Raw genomic sequence first — 23,716 nt, 5'->3', positions numbered from 1 at the left:
ATGAAAGCACTCCTATCCTCTGTCTCTGTATTTTGTACTCAATTTGTTCTAATTCATTGGATCATGTAATGCAAAACAGACAATCTGATGACTGTAACTTATTTTAATTCACTTGCTTGGTAAGTGGGTTGAATTGGAGAAAGAAAGCAAGGATTATGTTACTTGAAGTAATAATGTAGAAACTTAGAACAGGGTCTTAATAGAGAGTGAAATCAGTTCCCTTGTTAATCTCATTTTGTCTAGAAGTGCTATAGAAAGCCATGACACAGTTTCTTATATTTAGATATTTAGTGTATTTTTTGTAAAATATGAATTTATGTGTAGACAATCCATTAGGGTATCTCCCACCATAAATGCCCTGATCAGATGGCTGCCTGACCCATGCATATAAGGCAGAACGTTCATTTACTAATCCATGCACTTGAGAACATAATTCTGCTGAGGCAATGGCATGTAATCTTTTTGCAGTACTTGGTCCTGCTTTTCAGAATACCTTCACGATGGCCACACTTCTCTCATTTCTTTCAAACCCCTCCACAAAATGCACCTTTTTCTTGAAGCATTTGGCACAACCCTTCAGCCCTTGTCACCTACTGGAATGGAATCTAAGTATATAAGTGGAAATAATGTGTTTTGCTTCCTGTTTATTCTACCTCTCTCCCTTCCTTTGACTCCTTTAATTGTAAGCTCTGCTAGGCAGGCATCTGTTGGCAAGGCCTGTTCTCTTGTAATCAGTAAAGCACTATGGTGTAATAGTGGTAAGATAATGTGTGAAGTGAATATTGTAAGGATGACATCTCAAACCAGTCTTGGGGTGAATTATATGCTTAAACCATTGTCATGCTGGTAGAATTCTCTGGTTTTGCAGATATTGAAGACTTACCACCAACAGTCCAAGAAAAACTATTTGATGAAGTCCTTGATAGGGATGTTCAAAAAGGTAAGTGGCATGATGTTCACTTTCAACAGGAAGTAAGTGATAACTGCAGTAGACAAAAAGCAGGAAGATAACCTTCAGTGAGGAGAGGAATTGGGTGAGATTGCCCTTTCTCTTATGTCAGCAGAAAGCTAGTAGAGACAGCCCAGTGGTCTCATCTAAGTTGTGCACGTGGACACTGGCATATTTTTTTTTTGATGATGATGATAGCCTTTATTGGCATTCCAAAATACAATAAATACAATAAATACAATAAAACAATAAAACAATTGTCCATGAAAGACAGATAGTTACAGCAGCCATTCAGAGTCTCATCAAAAGTTTAGTCCAAATGGACTCATCAAAAGTGCCATTCCTATACATTGAGGGATGTCGTAGTTTTGTTATTGATTGCTAGATGGAGCGAGTGACAACTGAAGGCTGTGGCAACCTATGGGAGCCAAACCAATTGTTTGCCCATTTCCTCGCCCCCTATCCCTTGTTCTGTGTTAGGATTAGGTGCCACTCTAACAAACTCTGTGTTTTATAGTGGAGTGTTGACACTGTATGCTGTTGTGATGCCTGGGCTCTGTTGGTGGGTTTTTAGTCAGGTCTGTGGAGAGGTGTATAGGAATGGCACTGGCATATTGCTGCATGTTTGTAGATCTCGCTAGTTTAGTGTGAGTACATTTTTCTCTTAAAATTTACTACAAAATATTCACTGAAATGAAAAGAACTGCATTTCCCTAACCTTGTTCATGTAGCTACTATCTTAAAGTGTAGCAGGGTTTGTTTTTTTAAATTCAGCTTAGGACAACTGATGATGCATTCCTTGTACTTTCTAGAACTAGAAGAGGAATCTCCCATTATAAACTGGTCACTGGAATTGGGTACGCGCTTGGACAGTAGACTGTATGCACTTTGGAATCGGACTGCAGGGGACTGTCTGCTTGATTCAGTACTACAAGCTACATGGGGCATTTATGACAAGGACTCGGTGCTACGTAAAGCCCTTCATGACAGTTTACATGACTGTTCTCATTGGTAAGCAGGAATGCTTTTGAAAGTAGCATTTGTGGTTATCGTTAGTAGTCTGTTAATAGTGAATACTCATAGGTATTCACAGCTGTAGTGAATGGTCATGCTTCGCAGAATGGCAGTGAGTGGAAAGACATCCAATATTTCGAAAGGCTCATAATTCTTCAGCTAATGGATTTTATCAAAATAATGAAGAGTTATAAAAAGTAGATGTAGATCATTCAAAGTACAACTTTTAATCCACATAAAATCCAGTTAGGTAATCATACCTGTAGTACTAGTGTACAACTGTATAAGATGAAATGTTAAGTGATGTAACGTCTGCTATATACCTATATACATCAGCGGTGTCCAAACTTCAGCAACCTGGGGACCCTGAATAGGGATGTTGAAAGGTCTGGGGAAAATTAAATCTAGAGCTGTTCATAGAAACAGAAAAGATCAGTGTTTCATAGAACTGGAGTTTCTGGAATTCAGCTGAGAACTGTCATTAGCTATAATTGTGTATGGATTTAGAATGGGAGATCTTTATCTGTGTGGTAATTCCAGATGGATAGCTTTGTAAGTTTGTAGCAGCAAAATAAAACAGGAGCCCGCTGACCCTTTAGAGCTAACAAAATTTATTGCATCATACATTTTCATGAATCAGAGTTCACTTCATCAGATGAATGAAATCCTCATCCAGTATGTTGACTGCTTACTCTTTTCATTGGATATTGCTCTAAAGTAGCATCTCTTTATATGTCCTAGCATGTTTGGGTATAAATATGTTTGGTTAATGAGTGCATGTTTCATGTTTCTGATGAAATATGCCCTAACTTTTGAGAACTTACACTGTTAATATATTTTTTGTTAATTTATAAAACGTTGCTGGACTCCTATTATGTTTCTGTGATGAAATCCTTTGAGTTGGAAAAATATATTGAAAGTCAGTTCAGTTTTATACTGAACTAACTGAGGATTGAATTAGGACTGTACCTCCTTGGTGCCATTCAGACAATTAGAATTTCTGGGATTAAGCTCTTGGATCTGGGTTTGCCAGAAGAGCATTTTCTTTCCAGATATCTGGAAGCTAGATGACTGAGCTGGCAGTGATGCTGTGAGCGCCTGCATTTTAAAAAAGAGGGGATGCTGATTTTTGTTTGTCTCTTCTCTCGTTTTAAAACTGAGAGGACTCCCTTTTCATTTTAACCAGGTGAACATGAGGGGTGCGTATCCTCTGTTCTTATAAAGGACTGAGAAACTACTTTGGAGCGCTCTTGTGTCCTATGGGCCCCTGGACTCCAGTCTTGAGAAATGCTGCTGTACATGTGACTTATTTTAGAGTCATGACCTGCCAGACGCTGCTTTTAGATTTGTGGAATTTCCAAAAAGAGGACAAATCACACTTAATAAAAGTGTCACTTGTTAAGGATTAGCAATGGTAGGGTGGTGGTTCCTTAATAAAACAAAGCAAATCTAAGCTTATAGCAACCCTCTCTGAAGACTGGGAATCCCTGACAGTCCTCTTGATGTGTCACTTGTGGGACTAATTGCTGGTCAGACATCTGTGCTGTTCCCCATCATCCAATGAAAACCAAAGACCTTGAGGCTTGGTTTTTTTAAAAAAAGTTGCTGCAGCAAGCAGGCATCAGCAGCTGTCCATGGAATGATTTTCCATAAGCCGGCTGTTTACTGCCTTCCTTGTTATCTCTAACCATGCACTACTAGAATTTGGGCTGAGAATTGGCATGACAGACCTTAAGCCTGGGGTAGAGTGAAATAGGGCATTCGCTGTATCTTTGTCATACAGTGTATCCACTGCAAAATGATAGCAGTGAAAAATAGTAGAACAACAACTTCATGAATTTTAATGTGCTTCTCTACTCCAAGGATATTGGGGGAGGGGGAATCTGTAGCTTTGGGTACTACTGATCCTAGTATTCTGTAGTTTATGGGAGATCATCTTAGAATTGTGTGGGTGGAGTAGGTATTGTCTCAGTCATAAAAATTATTATTGTGCCTTCTAGAATAGTCTTTAAACTATTATTTATTTACTAGTGTGCCCGGCCACACGTTGCTGTGGCTTCAGTCTGGTGAAGTGGAAAAGAAAGAAAAAGGAAAGCAAACGGTTCGAACATGTGTCATTGAACAATGCTTGCAAGGGAGGGGAGGGGCAAGGGGCCCCTTGCTCCCCTCCCTCTCTCCCGTTCCCTTGCATGGCACCCCGCCCCCTCCCTCCCTAACGTTCCCCTTCCTCTGTTAGGGTGGGTGGCCCATGTCCAGATGGTGGGCCCTGTTCCTTTCATTCCGTTCCCTTGCAGGCGAAGTGTGTTGCTGTTGATGTCCATCAGATGGCGCTGTTGTGGAACCGTACAATGGTTCCAACTGTCACAGGTGTGGCAGGTACACAATACCTCTCACAGTTCGATTGAAACGCACCCCTAAGAGATGTGTGTATGGAAGGTTATCCATTTCTACTTGGCTTTCGGTTCCTGTGTATGTTTGTGGGGAGGTGGGGAGAACTGGGTAGAGCATAGCTTGTTATGGTTTACCTTGGCCAGTGTGGTACATGAGCTAGGTAAGTAGCTTAAAACATGCTGGGAGGCATGAGCTACGTTGTGTTCAAATTTCAGAGCGTTTGGTCCAGCAAAACCCTGGACTCTCCCTCACCTTCCCCTTCCTCCGCTAGGGTGGGTGGGCCATGTCCAGATGGCGAGGCCATCCCTTTCACTCCAGGTGGCAGCGGTTTTCAAAGGCGGCATGGTTGTTTCCCTTGTATCAGAGCGTTTTGCTTTGACAGCCAGCAGATGGCGCTGTTGTGGAACAGAACTGTGGTTCCAACTGTCACAGGTATGGCATGTACAGAGTAACTGGCACAGTTGTGACATGTACACAACAGGAGGTGTGGAAACAGTATGGAAACCTGGCCGCACACGAATGCGATGTTGTGTGAAAATTTCAAAGCAATCAGTCCAGTAGTTTGGGAGATTACCTGCCAGCAGAAAACGCACTGATAGATTTATATATATCTATAGATTGGGATGTAATATGCCCCAGTTAAGTCATAGAGTGTTTTTTTTTAATTAAGAAGACTCTGGTTTAACTACAAAAATTAAATGTTTGCTCTGGCGTGAATAGTTGCGTCAGAAGTGCTCTCACTTTCCCCAGGGAAATCAAGAAGCACCGTGCAGGGCAAGAGGAAGCAAAGAGGAAGTGCATCTTGCCCTGATGTGCATCTAGTCCTATCGTGCGACAGAGCGCTGGTGGGTAATCGACCAAAGTGAATAGTCGCTGTGCAAGTCTGTAATATCCCACTCCTGGTCATATGACACCAGTCTAACATGATGAAGCAGACAACTTCGTGGAAACATCTGTGGAAACATTTCTAGTTACTTAGCTGTTCTATTTTGAAGGCAGTGGGAAAGATCGTATAAATTTGTTCTTACAACTCAAGAGTTTTCTCCAGTTCTGGCAGAAATTGCAGGTTTTTCCAGAAGGATGACTAGAGGAACAAATTAATAAGATCTAATGCATTGTGCATTCTAAAATGTTTGACATTATTGAAACTGCGAGGCATACCTAAATGGATGTTCAATCAGTGGAAATTGCAAGTTTATGAAAAACTAGTGATCTCTGTCCAAGCTAAATTTGTTGTGTGGGTTTCCCAGTTATGCCCAATGTGTTCCCAAGGTGAAAGGGAAATAACTTCTGGTTTTTTAGCACTGATGTGAAAGGCACTAGTTAGTTTACAGGAGAACTATGCAAACCTTTTCCCCCTTTGCTGTCTTGTCCAAATGTCTCATTTTCTAGCTGTGAAGAATAAAAATAATTCTGAAAATTGGGTGAAAATAAACCCCTTATATTTCTGTCTACCTTGAACATGACACTTCAACTCTGCTGGCAACTGAAAATAATGGTTGCAACATAAAATTGGAGCTACAGTTGGAAAAGTCTGAAGTGGCAGAGGAAGACAGGAGAGATTAGCAGCTGTCCTATATGCTATGCCTAGTGTAAACAGCAAACAGTATCCTGTGTGTTATGAATCAGCCTTAGTGCATCTGAGTAAACACATTAGTAGGCTGTGAGTTATGCTTGGGAAGTCACAGTAGCGATTCCTATCTGTTGTCTCATCTCTGGTGTTACTTGCTCATGGACTTTGCTGTTTGCTTCAGTAGACTGTCCACGAAAAATTAGGCCTGATTTAGGCCTGAATTCAAGTGAAAAAAGCTTTTATTTCCAGTTAATTTGGACATAGAATGGAGCAGGCAATGCAAACGTTGGGAATAGCTTCCATTTCCCATGTTCCATTTTCTTGCCTGTTGTTCAAGAAAACAGTAGGACAGACTGAGATTAGTGACTTAGCCAAACTGTAGTTTGGCAGTGTGATCACTGATGATGAAATTTCAGTACATCAGGTGCTGGAGGTGTTGTTTCTAGCTATTTGCGTTCAACTCTGGCCTCATCCCAGCTGGTTGATACTGGTACAGTGTAGAATGTACAGAGAATTTTTATTTTGCATCCTTCAGTGTTTCATCACTTCTCAATTCCTGAGTGTACAGAACAAGTGAGTGTCTGTGGTGAACATTTTTCACATTGTTGTCTTACTAGATCTGTCTGAGACAGACACTGTTTCACAACCTGTACTGCAAGGATATGGAGGAGAGTCTCAAATCTGGCTGTATGCTTTATGTTATACAGTGGTGTATACTTGTGACATTTAGACGTGCCTACCATGGTCCACTTTTTTAAACTTTTGATATTGTCGAAATGCACCACCAACTGCACCAAAAACAAACCAACCAATGTCATATGAAAGACCATGACATTCTGCAGTAGGTATGTGTCCTGTTCATTGCAAGCTTGGAATCAGTTTCACTGTGTTGGTTGTGGTGGGTTTTCTGGGCTGTGTGGCTGTGGTCTGGTGGATCTTGTTCCTAATGTTTCGCCTGCATCTGTGGCTGGCATCTTCAGAGGTGTATCACAGAGGGAAGACTGTTACACATAGTTTCACTATGGTTTTCTAGTACTTGCTGAGTATCTTAGAGAAGACATGTTTGTGCTTCTTCCTCCTGAAATATGCCAGCTGCTAGAACTGTTTGACTACCTAAGCATTTATGAAAAGAAGATTGAGAGGAAATGTGTTTGGCCTGCTTAGTTACCAGGCATGCATTTGCTGGTAACTGGGACAGATCTGGTTTCTACTCTTCTGACTGGATGGGACTGTTTTAATGTCTCTTCCTTGTACTAGGTCTAACTGCATTTCTCTGTGCTGATCAAAAATAAATATATTAAAATATAAATAGATGATGAGATTCAGAAAGGAAGCTTTCCGTGGGTCACAACTAGGGCTTGGTCATGTTCAATAGATGGGATGTTCCATTAAGAGTCATCTCTGGTGATTTGATTACACCCTCTGTCAACACAACTCCCAGAAGTGCTTAGTTGCCTCTCCTTAGTTGCCCTTTCCATATGCAGGAGAAATTGGCACAATTATGAACTAATGTCATATAGAATCACCTGCTTGTCTGTTATGCCGTGAATAGGCTTTGAAGTATATTTGTATCAATCTTCAAAATGCCTTATTTTCTCTTAGTTAGTAGCCTTACCTCATAGAGAGATGAGAATGTCTTGTGACTTGTGTAGTAGTCATATGAATTTCATTTTCTTTTGACCATCACTAGTCATGGTAAGTCTGACCTCAGAATTGTCCAATCATATTCAGTATACCTTCTGAGTGTTCTGGAGAAACACTTAAAATACTGGTTATGGTGGGTTTTCCGGGCTTTCGACAATACATTTTAAAATACTGCTTGTTGCTGAATACTTAATAGTAATGTTCCGAAATATATTAGAGGCTCTTGTCAAACAATTTGGACCTGTGCAGTTTTTTTCATCTTCATCATCTGGTTTTATCATAGTGGTTTATTTGTTGTGAATCATTCCCACGCATGAAAAGGTCTTTCATTGTAGTTGCAGTGTAGATCCTGAAGTACTGCAGAGATTGTCTGCTCAGTACTGATATGGTTTATTGCCTCCTTTTTATCTCCTGCATTTACAGTAAAATCCTACGCAGAGTTTCTTGAGTCTGAATCTGTTGATTTTGAATTGACTTTGATTGGAGCAACCTTGCATAGGACTGCATGTAGCTTCTCAGGGCTGTGACTAGAATCCACTTGGTTAAACTTTTGTCCTGCTCTCTTTGTAACAAGTTGCCTTTCAAAAAGTCATTTTTTGATTTTATCAGGGATCTGATTCATCTTGGCCAAGTACACACAACCCCATCTGGCATAATTAGTGCTATTGTAGCAATGGAAGTATGGGACCATCACACTGGGCCTCCAATAAATAGGAATAGTAAGCATACCATATTTGTACATTGCCACCAGTAGTGGAAAGAATCATTCATATATCCATGATTATGAAATAGGATATATGACAGTATTAATTATCATGTAAGTCACATGATCTTTGATGCATCCATTAATTCTTTCTGGATTTCTGGATCTTGCTTTTGTAAATATGGCAGTAGTTGAAGAAGCAATAAGACACAACATTTCTATATACATATTTCGTGAAAATTTATCTAATAAAGCTTCTCTTTCAAAGTTGGTCCCAAAGAGGCATTTTCTATCCAAACATTTTCTGACCCTGAGTCTTCCATAGTAATAGGTTAATCTCAATTTTCAGTTTTTTTAAAAAAAGGTTTTTGACCTTTGAACTGTTTGTGTGTGTAAAGTGTGTGTAAAGTGCCGTCAAGTTGCAGCCAACTTATGGTGACCCCAGCAAGGGGCGTTTGGAGGCTAATGAGAATAGAGGTGGTTTGCCATTGCCTTCCTCTGCAGAGTTGTCTTTGGGGGTTTTCCTTCCAAGTACCGACCCTGGTTAATTTCTGAGACCATGTCATCTTTTCTCCCTGATGTCTGAGTATGTCTTGGTGAACAAGAGATTGGATTTTACTATATCAGAAACCTTTGGTAAGAGTAGTTTGCCGCCTGTTCCTCAGAAATGTACCTATGAATTTAATCTAGTAGCATATTTGAGAAAGTGTAACCTTGCATTAAATAAAATTTAGCAAGTGGGGGCAGGAGGGGAAAATAAAAAGGTTGGCAAGCCCCAAACTGTTTATCCTGCATATAGAAGTTTTGAGAGATTATAGTTCAGATCAGAATGCCATGCTTGAGACCGTGGAAAGCTGGATCTGAATATCTGTCTGCAGGATTGATAAACTTAAGCTTTAAATGCGGATTGTTACTGTTGTTGCTAAACATTTGACTTCCATTTGTGTTTGCTGATGTGATGTAATGGAGTGGACTGGGAATAATAAAACATCATACTGTTGTAACTATAATATTCTGCTGTAGTTCCAGAGTGGGGCAATTTTTGACTTCTGGGGTAATACCATCTCTTGGTAGTGGACAGGGTTCTCCACAAAGACAACATCAAGGAAAGGAAATTGCCTGCAATCCCCAGACTCAACCTGTCCTACTAGCAGTTCTTGTTTCATTTGTTGGTGTCACTTTTTAAATTAGGAAACAATTCTTCTGTTTTCCATGTCAAGGAGCTGTGGTAATTTTGATTCCTCAAAGCCAGTAGAAGAGCATGGTTCCCTTTGATGTGTCCTTTCTCCAACTGAGTTTTCCTGCTCTCCCTCTTCCTTCATTTCCCTTGGTGGGTGAAATGTACACCCGAGACAGCTGGCAGCAGCTTTTCCAGCGAAGTGGAGCTGGGCATTGTGGTCCTATTCTGACCGGGAGAGAGCCATGGCAGTAACTAAATCAAGACGGTCAACTCAGCTCCTAAATAGTGGAGCAATTAAGCAGCATCGCTGTTACAATGGAAAGTATATTAGTTGAGGAAGGAGGTAATGATGATAGTACCCCTTTTGAGACTTTGGTTTGAGACTTTGTAAGCAGCCCTTGGACCCCTAGAGAGGAGAGATGGGACTGTGGCTCACTGGTAGAACATCTGCTCAGCATGTAGAAGTTTTGGGCCCTGGCATTGTAAATTAAAAGGCTCAGGTAGCAGGTGATGTGAAAGACCTCAACCTGAGACTCAGGAGAGCTGCTGCCAGATATCAGCAGAAAAAGAAAAAAATATTGAAATCATTCCACACTGACCAAGAAGGCCACGGCTACAAGACCTTCTCAGGTAGTCTTTCCATATGCCATGGTGTCTTCTGCAGAGCCTCGACTATTACCCAAGGGTCAGTACTTCACCCTCAACCAGATGAAGCATTTACAGTCGCAACTAACATGTATTTGCTTTCTGGTGCTTTGAGAGATTCATAGACCCATATAAGTTTGAGAAATGTAGTTTGCTAGAATTCCTGCAGTCTGATTTTTGATAAATAGCACTATTTATCTTTTTTTACTTCATTTGTATCCTATTTTTCTCCCCAGTGTGACCCAGAGTGGCTTACAGCATGCTCTACTCCTCCATTTTATCCTTACAGCAACCCTATAGTGTAGATTAGGATAAGTGTGTGTGACTGTCCCAAGGTCATCCAAAAAGCAGAGTGGTAATTTGAACACTGGGTGTCCCAGATTCTAGTCCAACACTTTAATGATCTGGAATTTGTTTAGAAAACGTCTATGACATCTGTCTAGGAAACCTGATGAAATTGGCTTACAAAGAAAAAGACAAGAAAAACATGGAACATCATTTTTTTTTAAAAAAACACAGCATTTCAAAACACAGCAGAGCATAATACAATATAAAACATAAGAGTAGCTTTAAATGTACCTTAAACATTTATCAGGCTGAAAATGAACTATAAGATTATGTTTTAAAGCCCCTTAAACAGAATTATTTGACATGGTGCTTAAAAGAAAGTAGTTTGTGTGCTAGGTGGGCCTCAGGGTGTGCAATCCACAGGTGAGGTACCGCCACTGAAAAACTCTTTCTCTGGTTGCCACCCACTTCACCTCTGAAGTCAGGGGCATGCAGAACAAGGCTTGTGAGGAAGGTCTTAGTTGATGGGCTGGGCAGAGATGGTCCTTCAAGCACCCTAGGTCCAAGCCACTTTGGACTTTAGAGGTAAGGACCAACAATTTGAATTGTGCTAGGAAACAAGTCGAATGGCCATAGCTGTTGACTTGTCCCTTCAAAGAGCCTTCTAGATGAGGCATTGGTAGCTAAGGGATTGGGATTTCCATTAAAAAAAAGAAAGTTCAGTTAACAAGCACATCCTAATGGACCACAGCACAGTCAGTGATACCTTCTCCCTGTGCCCTTTTCCTGACCTAAAATGCCCTGTGTGGAGCAGGTGTCTACCTCATCTGGGAAATATACAAGGAGAGATAACGTTGCCGGTATGTTTTCCCAATGGGAAAAATAGCAATTCTCAGGAGCCGTTTCTGTACAGTACTGAAGGGAAATTGGCCCTGTTTAAACAAAAATGCTGGTACCTCATATTGCAGAACTCCCAGTGTCTCCTCTGTCTGGCCTACAGGAATAACCTTCAAAGTGGCCTTTCTGATTGAGAGTACATCGGCTCTAAGAGTCTGCAAATTCAATTCAGTGACCATCACTGAGCATTTTTCCTATGGACAAGATTGGCCTTCAGGTAGGTCCAAATTCATCCCCCAAATTAGCAGCTTCTTCCATAGGGTTGGAGAGGGTTGAAGAAGTCCTCCTTGCTCTTAGATGCAGGAATGGCTTCATTTACATTTTTGAAGGCATTTTTGTAAGTCTTCTGCTGCTAAGGAGGGCAGAAAATCAGAGGCCCTTTATATTTACATTCCCTTTAGAAATTCCTGCCTGGTTCTAGAGTATTAGTGTCTGTTGTAGGTTGGTTTCTACTAGCCTGAAGTTTACAATGCGCTTCTGGGGGTGGGGAACAGGCGCTCCCCAGTCCAGATGAGTTTTCTTCTGCAGACTGTGCCTAAGGCATCAGTTTGGAAGTCATCTCATACCTTTAATTCAGCCCTTTATCTCTCCTGGTGCTGCTTTCAGTAGATTGATAATGGCAGATTGCTGCAGTAAAATTCTCCCATCCTTAGGGGTACACTAAGGCACTTTTACACCCCAGAAGTCAAAGATTGCCCCACATGGAACCACTGGAGAAAGAAAACAGATTGAACCTACCATGAACTTCCATTCTCAGTGGTTTTGTTGTGGGACAGTTTTCCTACCCACATTTTTCTCTTGAGCATTAGGTGTAGGTTTAAAATCTCAGGTTGTCTCCTTCAGAGACAGCCTGCACTTACTGTCCTTGGCTTAGGCAATCTGAATTTGGTAGTGTGGCCTTCTGTCTCTGTGTTTCTCTATACCAGTGGTGGTGAACCTTTGGCACTCCAGATGTTATGGACTACAATTCCCATCAGCCCCTGCCAGTACGGCCAATTGGCCATGCTGGCAGGGGCTGATGGGAATTGTAGTCCATAACATCTGGAGTGCCAAAGGTTCGCCACCACGGCTCTATACCCAGGTTGGATTAGGTTTTTTTTTTAACATTCATCTGGTAACATTCTAAGTTGATAATTCCAGAGGGGCTTTTCCAGGCTCTAGGTGCGATCTGGGAATTGAGAGGGAAGCCCCTCTCCTTGGTGTTGTCTTTGTCAATGACCCTGTCTGCTACTAAGAGGAGGAAGTCAAACACTGCCCCACCTTGGGACCACTCAGTGGAAGTTTATGGTAAGTTCAAATTTTACTTTTTGGCACATATTTAAAACTATTCATCTCAAGGAACCATATGCCTTTTTTCCCCCTTTGTAGCAATTATCAAATACTATAGCAAAAAAATAACTAACTGGACTATATACCTGAGCTGATTAATTTTATACTAATATCACTTACACAGAGTGATGGTAACTGGACTGTAATTCATATTAGGCTTTCTCATGTCTTGCTCTATTGCCCAAAATAGAACAACATCAGAGCTGATTTGGCTGTTTTATTACCAACAGGGTTTGCAATGCTCTCAGATAAAACAAAAATTACGAAGTTATTGAACAACAATCCTAATATTGAAATATCTGAAGCTGTAGCCACATTTTTAATGCGTGTTTTACATGATGTGCAATAGTGCTTTTCTATTGTAATTTTGACACATGATGTTTTACATGAAGTGCAATAGTGCTTTTCTATTGTAATTTTGATACATGATGTTTTTATGCCCAATAAAGGTTTTTGATTGATTGATTGCATATTAGACAGATAATTAGTTTCCATTAGACTTTGTTATTTATTTTGTTTTTTATTCTTTTTCTCTGCAATTGAAGTAAGAAAGGTAGTTATTTGAGGCTGAGGTGGAATTATTCATTTATTCGTCTACGGTCCACCTTTCCCACTGAGACGCAAGGAGAATTTAAGCAATTTTGTTTTGAGTTCCTCTTGCACAGTTTTGATGTGATCTGACAAGAATGACAAGACAATTTACTTCTGTTGTGTTTCTTTCTTTTACAGGTTCTATACTCGATGGAAAGAATGGGAGTCATGGTACTCCCAGAGCTTTGGTTTACACTTCTCGCTACGAGAGGAACAATGGCAGGAAGACTGGGCATTTATACTTTCTCTCGCTAGTCAGGTGAATCTTCCTCTTTTAGATATGTGTGGTTTCTTTCTGCAAGCTTAAGTTATTTGTGATCTCTGTACAGTTACACTATAGGGATTCTGTGATTCATCTATGACTGCTTAAAAAAATGTAGAGTCTGTTCCAGCCCAACTCAAGGACAAGAGCTCTAAGGCATGGAGCTGTGCTTTCCCATTCAGATTTTGACCATTGCAGTGGCTGCCCTGAAATTTTCTCTGCCTTCATGATTTTGAGCAGGACTGTCCTTTCTGGCATTTTTTTCTGCCTCTCCTCCAGTTTTGCACCTTTCCTCTTGTACTAGAGGAGTTCTTTTTTGCTTACAAGGTGTACCATGCATCCATGATCTCTGAGAGATTCTTCTTTAGTCCTTTTGTCAAAGGCACTTCTTTATTTTGTCTCTTTATGACCTTTCACCACCTGGGTACTCAGTAAGATACCCCTGGACAATTCAGACAGTCTTCAGAACCCCATGGTGGTGACATTAGTCCTGGTTTTATGACCCATTTGCACCTGGCTGAAGCATCCTTGCTACTACTACTTCCAGCCAGGTACTTGTCTCTGGTTCATAGTGACATCATACACCTAAACATTCACTCAGTAACATTTTGATAAAGAACTCTCCCAGGAACTCATCTCACAACTAGCGGAGGTCTTTCTTGATGTCAGAAATCTTTCTACATGCCAGTCATATGTTTCTGGATGGAAACACTTTCATACCTTTGCTAGATCCCACTAGTGAGGCTCTTTAATTTGTTCCACCTCCTCAGTCCTGTGAGATCTCCTCCACTTCTGTTTCCAAGGTCTCCATCTCCTTTCCTTCAGACTCTTTCTGTTTCTGTGATTTGCCTTTCCCATCAAAACTGTTCTTATTTTCTCAGTTCCTTGTTCCACTCTTTTCTCAGTTCCTTGTTAACACTCTTCAAAAGCTTTTCTTTAAACCAAGATTTTTTTAAAATCCTGCCTGTGGATGTATAAGCTTGCACTTTCCAGATAACTGCAGAACATCAGTCTTCTGTGTCAACTGCAGCACCTCACTCAGAGAATGGGAGAAAGTGGAATAGCCACCGTGTTCCCAGTCAGTGCTTGCTAGTTTCAGGTGGGTAGCCATATTAGTCTGTAGTAGTAGAACACAATTTGAGTCCAGTGCCACTTTCCAGGGTACAACATTCCATGTATGTACTTAGACTCACAAAATCTGCTGGCTCAAATGTTGAACTAGACCAGGGGTGTCAAACATGTGTTCTGGGGCCAGATGTGACCCCTTGAGAGGGATTATTAGGCCTTCAAGCCAGCTGAGGGATCTCTCCTCATTTCCCATCTGGCCTGGTGACTCTGCTGTGGGCTTGCCAGGTTAGGCATCCACCCCACCCCACCCTCATTCTGGCCTGGTAAGCCAGCCTTCCGCCTCCAGGACCTGGTCTGTCCAAGTCACGTTTATGTCATATCCAGCCTTCATAACAAATCAGTTTGACACACCTGGTCTAGATGCCTGTTATTTAAACTCTGTTAAGGATAGCACAGTGTCCTCTATCCATCTCAGTTTGAGCTCATACTGTGAAGAGGGCACCACATAGCCAGTCTTCAGCAGAGCTGCCTGCTTTATGCTTTATGCAGAACAGCAGCCATCTTCTTTCATTAAGCTTTATGTCCTAGATGTCCAGGTGAGAAACGACACAGCTGTCAGTATGGTAGTGCTTTCCTTTCAGTTCTCCTGATCTTTCCTGTTCCCATTTCCAGCTAGGAATTCTGTTCTTCCATTGATGGACCTTCATGGAAACCCTGAGTAACAAAAACAAGCTTTCCTATAGTTGACATTTTTTGAGTTGTCACCATCTGTTCAGTCACATGTACTTCTCTCCTTCCTCATATCAAGATGTGGGCCTGCTGTGTCATTCTGGTGGGGGGAAAATGAGTGGGAAAACATCTTTGCCCACCTCTCAAGGGCTGCAGCTTTGCATTGTCTTTTAGCAGTTGGGTGAACCCAGTCTTCCGATTTCTTTTAGCTTAGTTCTGAACGTTTACGGACCTGGCTTGGCATGGGCACAAAATTCCCATTAGATTGCACAGATGGAATCCTGATTGCATCATATTGTCCTGTAAATCTAATTGTTTGTGCTCCTTTAAGTTATGGATCCATGTTTCTCTGGATTTGGTAAAATTATGCTTCAGAGCTACCAAAACAGATTTGGTAAAATTATGCATCAGATGTCTTTGTACTTCTTTATATCCTTCCATCTGGGATATATACTTTTCAAGTAATTTTTGTGTGATAATTCCTGTCTTTTGGATACTCTGAATGTTCTTTGCTTTGCTATCTTAGTCTTTTGGTTTTCTGAAGAACCACTTCTCATTTGTTTGATGGTTGTATTAATGTAATTCTTGATTACTACTAAATGGATTCTCACTTAATGTTTGAAACATCTGTACTGGCCCAGTGATGGGTTTTTAAGTACTCTGGAATTTTGTGTACAACCTTGAAAACACATTCTGTTCAAGAAACATGCTTAAATTCAACTGAGTATTGTTGTGAAGCTTCTTTCATTCTCGCCAATTGTAAAAATAATCTTCTCCTCCTTCAGGGGTGGGTAAGGCATAGTTAATGTTGTAGGTATACACTTGAAATTCCTTACATCAGGAGATGGAACATGGGTTAGTATGAAGTCAAAAACTCATTTAATTGCTGTGTGTCATGTGATCACAACAGTTATTTCAAATATTACTTTTCTGTTTGAAACAGCCTGGAGCAAGTTTGGAACAGACACACATTTTTGTACTTGCACATATTCTTAGAAGACCAATAATAGTTTATGGAGTAAAATATTACAAGAGTTTCCGGGGAGAAACTTTAGGATATACCCGTTTTCAAGGTAAGTGTTGCCATGATCAGTAACAATATTTGAAAAACAGAGAAGATATATTTTGAATTTGTCGAGGGTATTTTTATTTTCAGAAGGTATCTGCTTTGGTCTGCAGTAGAACAGCTAGATCTGACAAGAAGGGCTTTATTTTTATTCATTTATTTATTTTCGACTTCTATCCTGGCCTATCCCCATATGGCTCAGGGCAGGTCACAACAATTTCCCAAAAATACAATAATTAAATTAAAACATTAAAAATATAGGAACAGTACAACAGTATATACTTCTACCATAATAGAACCAATAAAAAACAAATGTTAAAAAACAGACAACAATAAAAACCCTCCTCTACTTCCCCTGCCCCCCCCCCTCCCCCAAGCTGATGGTTTGATTCTTGAAAGTTTATATCAGAAAATCTTAATGGTCTCTAAAGTGCTGCTAGACTTGAACCTGGTAGATTCATATAACTTACCTGATGTATTAAGCTTTTAGTAGACTTCATGTTAATTGCTCTCTTACCTTCTCAATGGAGAGACAGAAATTGTTATAATGTCTTACTCGCTGGAAGAAGAGATTCAGTTGCATTCAACTGGAGTAGAGTGAGGGACTAATGTTGTTAATACCATTTAACATGTCCTTTATTGATGGGACAATAATATCCAGCACATCTGGTATGCATCTTCTATTTTCAGGATTGGTCAGCAATATGCAATGTAACTTTAGAATCCAAAAAGTTTCAAGTTAGTGGGGTTTCTCTATGGATTTTGTATGTTTCTCATAATGTAGCAGCACCAAATGCAAAATCTGACTAGCTGATAACTATAGTTGGGCTTACCACCGGCTTTAGAAGAAGCACAATACTGCCAGGCTTTAACAGATCTTCATGGAATGGTAGGTATGATTTTCTGTTACTGCTGTCCTGTTTTTGTAGAAGTGAACTAATGTTGATGACAAAAAATGTGTATGCCTTAGGGAGTCTCCAGTTCTTACATGTGCATCCTCATAGGGCCTTTTTAATAAGTGCTGTAATATTCCAAGCATGGTGTTGAGGAAAGATGCCTTTTGGCAGAGTGGGCTCACCAAGTGGTAAGAAGATAGTGTAGTGGTGAAATAGACATGAAGCTGTCCTTAATGGCAATAACTGTATTGCTGTGAGTGAACCAGTAGGAACCATGTGTTCCTGTGCACCAACTCTAGACTGCCATCTGCTGGCAGCTTCCTTATTTAGAGCAGACCACCTTGCATCAAACAAGCCCAGTTCTTTTCCTTCATGGCTCCCACATCGTAGAATGGGCTCCCTGAAGAGGGGAGCTGTCACATTGGAGATCTTTCGGGGGTACTACAAAGCTTTGCTTGTTTGATAAAGCTTTTGAAAAGAGGTGGAGAGGAATAACTAATAAGAAACTGTTCTACAGAAACCAACCTGAAAAGGAGCATTAGTAATTTACTACTTCTTGAAGCTTTCACCTGCTTCCTAAGTGACTACATTGTAGAGCCAGATGGGCTTTCCTCAGGACTGTATTTCATAATTTGGTGCCACTGCTGAGAAGGCCGTGTTTTATTTTGCCACATGCCATGTCTCGGATGGTTGGGGGCATTAATAGCTCTTTTGGTGGCTGTTTCTGTGGCTTACTATTCCTGCTCCATTTGTGTATTCATTAACTATTTTCAACATACATTTTCATGCTAAATCGCAAGCTTCACACATAACCCCTTTGTTTTAGCTAAAATATTTGGAACAGAAAATTCTAAGTATCTTTTTGCTTCAACTGCTAAAAAATGTAATGCAGGTGCTTCAAAGTAGAACATTTTCTTAACTCTTTACAAGATTTGGCTCTTTGAGAAGACAAGGCATGAGAGAAAGAATGATTGGTCTGAGTTGTAGTACTTGACTGAGGCCCCTTCTGCACGTGCAGAATAATGCACGTTCAATCCACTTTCAGAATTGCTTGCGAATGGATTTTGCTATTCTGCACAGTAAAATCCAGCTGCAAAGTACATTGAGAGTGGATTGAAAATGCATTATTCTACGTGTGCAGAAGGGGCCTCAGAGCCCCTTCCAAAGGGAAGGACCCAAATCCACTTCAGGGTAGATTTGTCCTCCCCAGTGCACTTACCCAGTGGAGGGGCGATCTTGCCAGCATGTGGCTGCGACCCACCCCCACTGGTAAATGGCACTGAATGCTGCCCCAGTGCCCCAGCACCGCTGCTGGCATAGTGGGTGCAGGGCAGGGCTAGGGGAGGAGTCAACATTAGTTGGCCTTTGCCAACTAAGTTATGTTGGTGGGCCACAGTCCACACTTAAACTTGCCTTTTTGGCTGGAGTAAATCCGGTGCAGCCTATTGAGGCTTCTTGGCAGTGGGGAGACCCTTTGGGGGCAGTGCTTGGGCACAGTTGCGGCACCACAGCTGAGCGCCTGGCTCGTGGATGGGGCGATAAATAGTAGTTCTTATACTTTTAATGCTTGAGAGAACATTATATCACTATTAGTAATGCAGTACTACCAGTTGGCTTAATCAGGTATATCCATAATTAAGTTTGGGGTAAGAATACCTTGGCTCATAGTTGGTGGACCACTAATGGCATTATAACTGCCCTTTTGATGACTGCTGTGGAAGTGAGTAGACCATTGGTTCGGAAAAGACACGAGGCCTGCTACCAGAACAAGTAACTGGCTGTTAAGAACAGGTTCTGGTGCCTACAAAGTCTGCCAGGAAAGGCGAACAGAAGATTGATCACAGAGGCAGCAGCCATAATTGGATCGTTTGACCCCTCCCTGAGAAAACACAGTGGTGCACTGTTGTTTCATCCAAAACATGCACGTGCATATTTCTTTCAGATGAGAGATTTGGCAACATCATAATTCCTGGAGATAAAGAGTTGGGAAAGCCAACTTCTTGGGTTTTTCAGGCTGTGTGGCCTTGGCCTGACTGTTTTTGCATCTAACACTTGCCTGCATCTGTGGCTGGCATCTTCAGAGGCATGTCAGTGAGATGTGTTTCTTTCTGTGGCACAGTGAGGCATGATTGTGTGGTGGGGTATATGTTTTGCCCACTTCATGGAGAGAGAGAGAGAGAGAGAGAGAGAGAGAGAGAGAGAGAGAGAGAGAGAGAGAGAGAGAGACACATTTGCATGTCTCTGGGTGAGGTTCATTTACAGTTCATTTGCTGTTGCATTTGCAGGCACATTCACAACTGCATTTGTAATCGCATTTGCAGCTGTCTTTGCAATTGCACATAGATGTGGGCATAATGGTAGGTGCAAAAACTTCCAGACCCTGGCCACACAGCCTGGAAAACCCACAACAGTCAGTTGATTCCGGCTGTGAAAGCCTTCAATAAGACATTAAGTTTGGGATGCTTTGCGTATGCTATGTTTTGACAGTGGGGATCATCTGAATCATCGAAACAGTTTATAGTCACCATAGGAAATCAGAAGTGCCTGGTAATCAGTCTAGTATAAATCTCAACTCTGTGTGCATATGGACTCCCTCCACATATAGCATGTGGGATATGAAGTTTACATAAGGCAGATACCTGTGACTTGAGGACTCAAAGGAGTGTATGAAGCCCATTTGGTTTTGGTTGTCTTTTGGGAGACGCAGTGAAGGTAGCCTCCAGTGCAAATGCATTGGACACAGTTCTCTGTGAAAGGTTGCTATGCTACATATGCACTTAGATTACTCATTGCTATTTTTAAACTCTCTCAAGGCAGAGCACGTTCCAAGCTTAGTTGTTTTGCAGGCGTCTCTGTCAGGAATTTTTGATGCCCGTAAAAGGAGTGGGAGATTGAGTTATATATAATAAGGTTGCTGAGGGGTTAGGTTAAGTGGCACTGGGCTGAACAACCCTTCAGTCCACTCCTTGACTATAGTTTAGTCTTATATTTGAGTCGTGCTCAAAGCTTTGCCGCTTGAAAAAGAATTCATGCAGAGGGGTTTTGGATTGAAGTCTGTCTTGTTGATGTCAAAATTGTTACTGAACTCAGGGCCCTGATTCTCCTCAGTGCCAATTTTAGGAAGGGGACTGTGTGTTTGTGTTTGCTTTGTCACCATGGCATACCACTGGGCTAAAATTACAACATTTCTATACCATTCATTTGAAAATGCTTATCCTTTTAACGCAATGCCAGCTCTTAAAAGGTATATTAGACGTGTACCTGGCAAGATTCTGGATAGAGTCTGTCACATCAAAAGCAAGTATGTTGGGTCATCTTGATGACTAATTAATTTGTGGACTAAAGTGCACTTCTAACTAAGATGCATCTGACCATGTGTGCTCTTGTCCCCAAAATCAGTACATTTATTAATTTATAAGATGCCACAAGACGTTTTTGTAATACTGATCCAGCATGTATTCAGACATGTATTCTTACCAGGAATCAATACTGTACTGAGTGCTGCTGTCTTTCCCCTTCTCTTCATTTTAGGTGTATATTTGCCTTTGTTATGGGAACAGAGTTTTTGTTGGAAAAGCCCTATTGCTCTGGGCTACACACGGGGCCACTTCTCTGCTTTGGTTGCCATGGAGAATGATGGCTATGGCAATCGAGGTGCTGGTGCTAACTTGAACACTGATGATGATATTACTATTACTTTTTTACCATTGGTTGACAGTGAAAGGAAGCTACTGCACATTCACTTCCTGTCTGCTCAAGAGGTAAGAAGCGCTCTGCTGTTCGGATTAGATCGTCAAGTAAATATCAACAAACTGTATTAGCACAGAAGCGCCTCTAAATTTTTGGCTTTCTTGGGAGGGGATGTTTCAGATTTGTCAGGGAAATAGTCAGTATTGTGAGCCAGATTTATATCAGTATGTTTCTGCTCAGCTATTTTTTTTTAAGTTGTATTTATCTTCTGGGGAAGATCTGTAGGACTTTCCAAGCTGTCGTATATCCATAAACCACCATATGTTCTTGGATAGTATGTTTTGTATGATACAAACCCTTAATTTTTGAAAAATGGAAAAAAGGGGCATGCAGAAAGATAGAAGTCCACTTCATAGTAATTAACCATACCATTGTATCCTTTTCAAAGAACATAAAACTAGACTAGTTGAAATAGTGGATTTGAATTACAGTTATCCCTTCCACATCACAACTTTCCCCATCATGGTTTTGATACATCTCAGGTCAGCAGAAGAAATTAAATGGGAATTTTGCGGAAGCCACAGACAACATGCGAAGGCCAGTAGACAACACAAAAAAGTTTAGAAACTCAGAAATACATATAATATATGCACAGTATTGTATAATATCACATATTTTATCTTTTAATACCATAAATGTACGCAATGTATTTTTAAAGGTTAATTTTTTTTAAAAAATCAGACTTCTTCTCTGGAACAAAGGGAGGGCCAAGGGAACAAAGGGAGGGGTTTTTTTACGTGGATTTCCAGATTGCGGGGGGGCGGGGGGGCACTGTGCCCCTAACCCTAGTAACGTGGAAGAGATAACTGTAATCCATTGTGTGCTTGCCTTATGGATTGAATGGGCATTCTAATCAACTTTAGTCCTTTTAGTGTAGAAAACCAGTTGCTCATCCTTATAAACTAATTTGTGCTGAAAAGATGGGATCTTTATAAAGTCTGAAAGTATCTGATGTCGTTTACAGATGGCTAGATTGTTGAAGGCACCTTTCTTTTAAGTTGTTGGTAGTATGAATTGAACTGCATCCTAAGTGTGTGTCTCCTTTCCCTGAAGATCGGCAATGAGGAACAGCAAGAGAAGCTACTCAGGGAGTGGTTGGACTGTTGTGTGACAGAAGGTGGAGTCCTAGTTGCTATGCAGAAAAGCTCTCGACGGCGCAACCATCCCCTGGTAACGCAGATGGTGGAGAAGTGGCTTGACCGTTATAGACAAATACGCCCCTGTACTTCCCTTTCAGATGGAGAGGAAGATGAAGATGATGATGATGAATGAGAAAAATGGAGACACCTGAATGTGCATAATGTGTGGTGGCCCCCAGAGTCTGTGGCGTGCGTGCTTTAGCAGTTTGTTACATAATGACCCACTTTTAGCAGGAAGCACCCTGAAATAGGATTTTAAATCAGCATGGGGAGAATTCAGGCACTCATCTGATGTATGAAGACGGTTACATTGGTTGGACTACCGTTTGTAAAAAAAAAAAGAAACAAAATCCTAATTTTATTACCTAGACAGAAAGCATTTTTCTTTCCAATTGTACATCTGTCTATAAATGTACCGCATGTGGTTGTATAAGAAAGTTGTGTAATAGGAAAAAGTATTACCAGCATCTTAAAATTACTGAAGAAATTTCTTTTGAACAAGGGCACTTAAAAAGCACATAGTATCTGGGTGTCTGTTCCTTTTAAGACTTACAGGAAAACTTGGTAATTTTGCATCACATGTTAAGCAGTCCGACACACTTCCTGGAAAGATCACTTTATGTGAAATCTTATTGTTGCCCAGCTTAGATCATGTGGCTTTTTTGTTGATGCCATATATCCAGAGTAAGTCAGACATAAATAAGTTCATTATTTTATTAAAGTTTGAGTTGCTGTTGTGCCCATTATAATAAAATGAAACATTAAAGGGAAAAACATCTTTGGAAGGGATGACAAATTTTGATCGAGTGGCCCTTTTGTTTTCTGTTAAAAGTTTCTCTTGCTGTCTATTAATACTTTGTGTCATTTCTTTTGGGATAGTTTGTTTTCCTTCCTTCCAGCCTATTAGTCAAAGAAGTCTCTGTATTCCAGAGAACAGTATGCTGAACAATTGTGTGGAATTTGCTACATCTAAACTTAACCGAAATTGCATTTTGTCCAAACCTGGTCTTGCTGTGAGTTGTTCAATAGAAATTACTATTTTATCAAGCCTTTTCCCCCTGCAAGTTAAAATCATCTCCATAGAGGAGCACTCCTTGGTCATTAAAGTCGAGTGAGAAAGCACTTTGGCCGTTTTTCTTAAAAGCCTTCATTCTAAAATTGTTTTGATGTACTGTATATTATCCTTTCTTGGTATGTAAACTTTGGCATTTTTTGCATGTTGATTGATTGTGCCCACATTTGAGTATGTAAGTTTCCTAAAAGTATAAGTTCAGAATATATCCTCCAGTAGAAGAATCTTTTATTATACTTGATAACTTTAGCCATGCTATCTTGAATGGATATAGCCTATCCAGAACCTCACTTTAAAAACACTAAAGGCAGAATAGTTTTGTATGTTTAAAAAAAAGCAGATCTTGATAAGCACTTTTTGAAGATTAATGATGGTGGAAAGGATGACAGGGAACCTTTTGCAGTAGATTTCCTTGTTTAATAAGTATCTGGAAAGAAGTCCTGCATAATATTTTTACATAGTTCTTTTTTTAAAAAAATGATGGCTCCAGGACCCCTTCAGAATGTGCTGCTTTTAAATATTGTGGCTCA

The 23,716-nt window shown here is 40.6% G+C and overlaps 1 protein-coding gene across 1 annotated transcript in view; it reads left to right on the top strand.

Moving 5' to 3' along the window:
* Window positions 1-22,914, top strand: part of ZRANB1 (zinc finger RANBP2-type containing 1) — a 65,103-nt gene extending 42,189 nt beyond the window's left edge. Inside the window, exons 5-10 of the mRNA XM_048505315.1 lie at window positions 869-940; window positions 1,762-1,960; window positions 13,343-13,463; window positions 16,207-16,336; window positions 20,757-20,986; window positions 22,029-22,914. Coding sequence (XP_048361272.1) covers window positions 869-940; window positions 1,762-1,960; window positions 13,343-13,463; window positions 16,207-16,336; window positions 20,757-20,986; window positions 22,029-22,247 — 971 coding nt within the window. The 3' untranslated portion in view covers window positions 22,248-22,914. The remainder of the gene's footprint in view (window positions 1-868; window positions 941-1,761; window positions 1,961-13,342; window positions 13,464-16,206; window positions 16,337-20,756; window positions 20,987-22,028) is intronic.
* Window positions 22,915-23,716: the final 802 nt, after the last annotated feature.

This window comes from Sphaerodactylus townsendi, linkage group LG08 (assembly GCF_021028975.2).
Source record: "Sphaerodactylus townsendi isolate TG3544 linkage group LG08, MPM_Stown_v2.3, whole genome shotgun sequence".
Lineage (NCBI taxonomy): Eukaryota > Metazoa > Chordata > Lepidosauria > Squamata > Sphaerodactylidae > Sphaerodactylus > Sphaerodactylus townsendi.
The sequence above is the reverse complement of the archived record's forward strand: the minus strand, read 5'-3'. Positions and strand labels throughout refer to the sequence as shown.